Consider the following 2,500-nt stretch of genomic DNA (forward strand, 5'->3'; position numbering starts at 1 on the left):
TCCTAAGAGATACAGATCCTCATCCCATGACAAGGCTAAGAAAGCACACAGGCATTCATTGTCTAGAAGTTATTCCCGGTCACGATCTCGGTCTCGATCCCCTAGGAAGTATAAAGACTCGTATCTTGATGACAGACCTAAAAAAGCATCCAAGCGTTCCGTGTTGAAAAATTATTCACGATCAAGATCTCAGTCTCGATCCCCTAAGAAGTACACATCCTTATCCCGATCGTGCTCACCTCGTAAGCAAGACTTCTACATTCGTATGAAACATTTGATCGACAGCATTGAAAAAAGGGACATAAAGAAGTTTTTCAAAGGTGCAGAGCTGACAGATGATCAGATTCGTTTCCTTTACAATGAACAGCATAGGAAAACAGAAGCTTTTGTAACATTTAAGAAAGAAATTGATTATTTCAATGCATTGTGCCGTCACAAAGAACCTCTTAATAACTGTACTGCTTACATCTTTCCCATTAGTAAGAAAGCAATGCTCGATGAACTTAAGCACCTGGAAACAACTAGGAAGACTGAAAACAGAGAGAGAAAGAGGAGTGTTTCACATGCATTTCAAAAAAACTGTTTATATGTTCGAAACCTTCCTTGTGATGTTTCAAAAAATGATGTTAAACAGTTTTTTTATGGATTTGATCTTTCAAATAATGATATTCATTTACTTTGTGATACTGCAGGTGTAGGACTTGGTGAGGCATTAGTTCAGTTTAGATCTGAGGATGAGGCAGCTAAAGCTGAACTCTTAAACCGTAAAACATTTTTGGAAACAGAAGTATTGTTAAGACTGATAACAAAAGAACAAATGAAGAAACTGAGTACAAATATTCTTCCAGAACTGCCCAAACCTTCCCCTTCCTTGAGTGATTCTGCAGTTAATAAAACTGTTCTTCCTCAAAGTGGTTCTTATTGTAGCCAAATGATTAGCTTTCCTGAAGTTATGTTCCAGCCACATCAGCATGAGTTTCTGCAGAATGCTGTTAATGTGAAGACTGCTGCTGCAAGTGTGAAGTTAGAAAATTTGCCCTTTATGGTGAACTTTGAAGAAGTTTTTAATTTCTTCCATGGTTACCACATATTGCCAGAGTCTCTGACAATACAGTCTAGTCTAGATGGAACAGAAGCTGTAATAATTTTAAGAAGCTATGAGGAAGCAGTGGCAGCTGTTCAGCAGTTGAATGGCAGACCTTTGGGAAAAAATAAAATTCGGGTCAGTCTGGTTTAAAACTAGCAGAGCTTAGATTTTTCAATAAAACAAAGCTATAGAATGCTGAAATAGTGCCATGTGCATCTGTAAAAGTGACATAAAAAATATTCCGAAATGTATATTGTTATCAGAATTTACATAGCCATGGTTGTAACAATGAGAAACCTGATAGTGGGTCTACGTTTCAGTTCATCTTTATATTCCAGTGTTGCATCCTTTCTCTGAAACACCTTTGCTTTTTTTGGGGGATGTGTATACTCTACTTCAGTATATGTAGCATGTCATTAGGAGCTACAGTAAGACCCTGTATTTACTGTCTGAGCCCAGTTTCTTCCCCCTTGCTACTTGGATAGTTTAGATCTTGGTTCTGAAATTCTTCTAGAGGAAAAGACCCTGTGTTCATTTTTTTAACGGAAAAAAAACTTTAATCTTGTTCACATGGCTACCATATTACAGCCAAGGCACTTGTGGCAGTGTCTGTTTTGCCAGGAGGAGGTATAAAATACGAAACGCTGCCATACGTACAAGCAATTGAGCCAATCCAACTGTAGGCAGAGGATGGAGAAATTCACTGGCCTGTTTTTAATACCAGAAGAATGATGTGGTTGTAAGTTTCTATGGTAGGGATTGGTGAGACCACGCACAGTACCATAGCACCAGCAAAAGGCTAAGTATATGGACAGTGGATTTCCTTAATCTCAGTGCATTGTGATCTCATCTATTACTACTGTTGAATTACGTTCATAGCCCTCCTCCACTCCATTGAATGATGACAAATGACATGGAGGAGAACCACCCTGATTTCCCATGGGGTGGTTGGTGGGTATTCCAGGGTGTAGGCAACGCTCATTGGCTGTACTTTTTAATTGGAGGACACTGCAGCCAGCCTGAGCCCATATAGGCCCTTGAGACAACTGGCCACAGTTGAGTGGTTGAACTCAGGACTGGGAGCTGTGCTCTGTAGGCCTCCCCCTTCCAGGTCTAGTTTTATTTATTTATTTTTTTGGCCTCTGTTGAGGAGTGTTCATTGCATCTTATGTTGAAGCTCAAATTTCTTGCATTAGACTACACACAGTTACTGCAAGTCTGGTAAGACCAAGCCACTTGACTGTATAATATCTTTAAGATACATGCTTTGATGCCAGCATCTGACATGATTCATTCCTTGTGTTCCCAGAAACTTTTGCCTGTTGTATATCTAACCCCACGCATGTCCTCTGAGTACAAACCTGTCACTTTTAGATCTGTAGGAGAGCAGAGACTTCTCTTCCCCACAGTCAG

The 2,500-nt window shown here is 39.8% G+C and overlaps 1 protein-coding gene across 1 annotated transcript in view; it reads left to right on the plus strand.

Annotated features, from left to right (window-relative positions):
* The window catches only part of LOC122798422 (RNA-binding protein 12B-A-like), a 6,135-nt gene that overhangs the window by 1,078 nt on the left and 2,557 nt on the right, over nt 1-2,500 (plus strand). The window contains exon 1 of the mRNA XM_044067342.1: nt 1-2,500. This exon is cut by the window's left edge and continues 1,078 nt beyond it; it is cut by the window's right edge and continues 2,557 nt beyond it. Within this exon, the coding sequence (XP_043923277.1) occupies nt 1-1,237 (1,237 nt within the window). The 3' untranslated portion in view covers nt 1,238-2,500.

Source organism: Protopterus annectens, chromosome 3.part1 (assembly GCF_019279795.1).
Source record: "Protopterus annectens isolate FY-2018-M chromosome 3.part1, PAN1.0, whole genome shotgun sequence".
Lineage (NCBI taxonomy): Eukaryota > Metazoa > Chordata > Ceratodontiformes > Protopteridae > Protopterus > Protopterus annectens.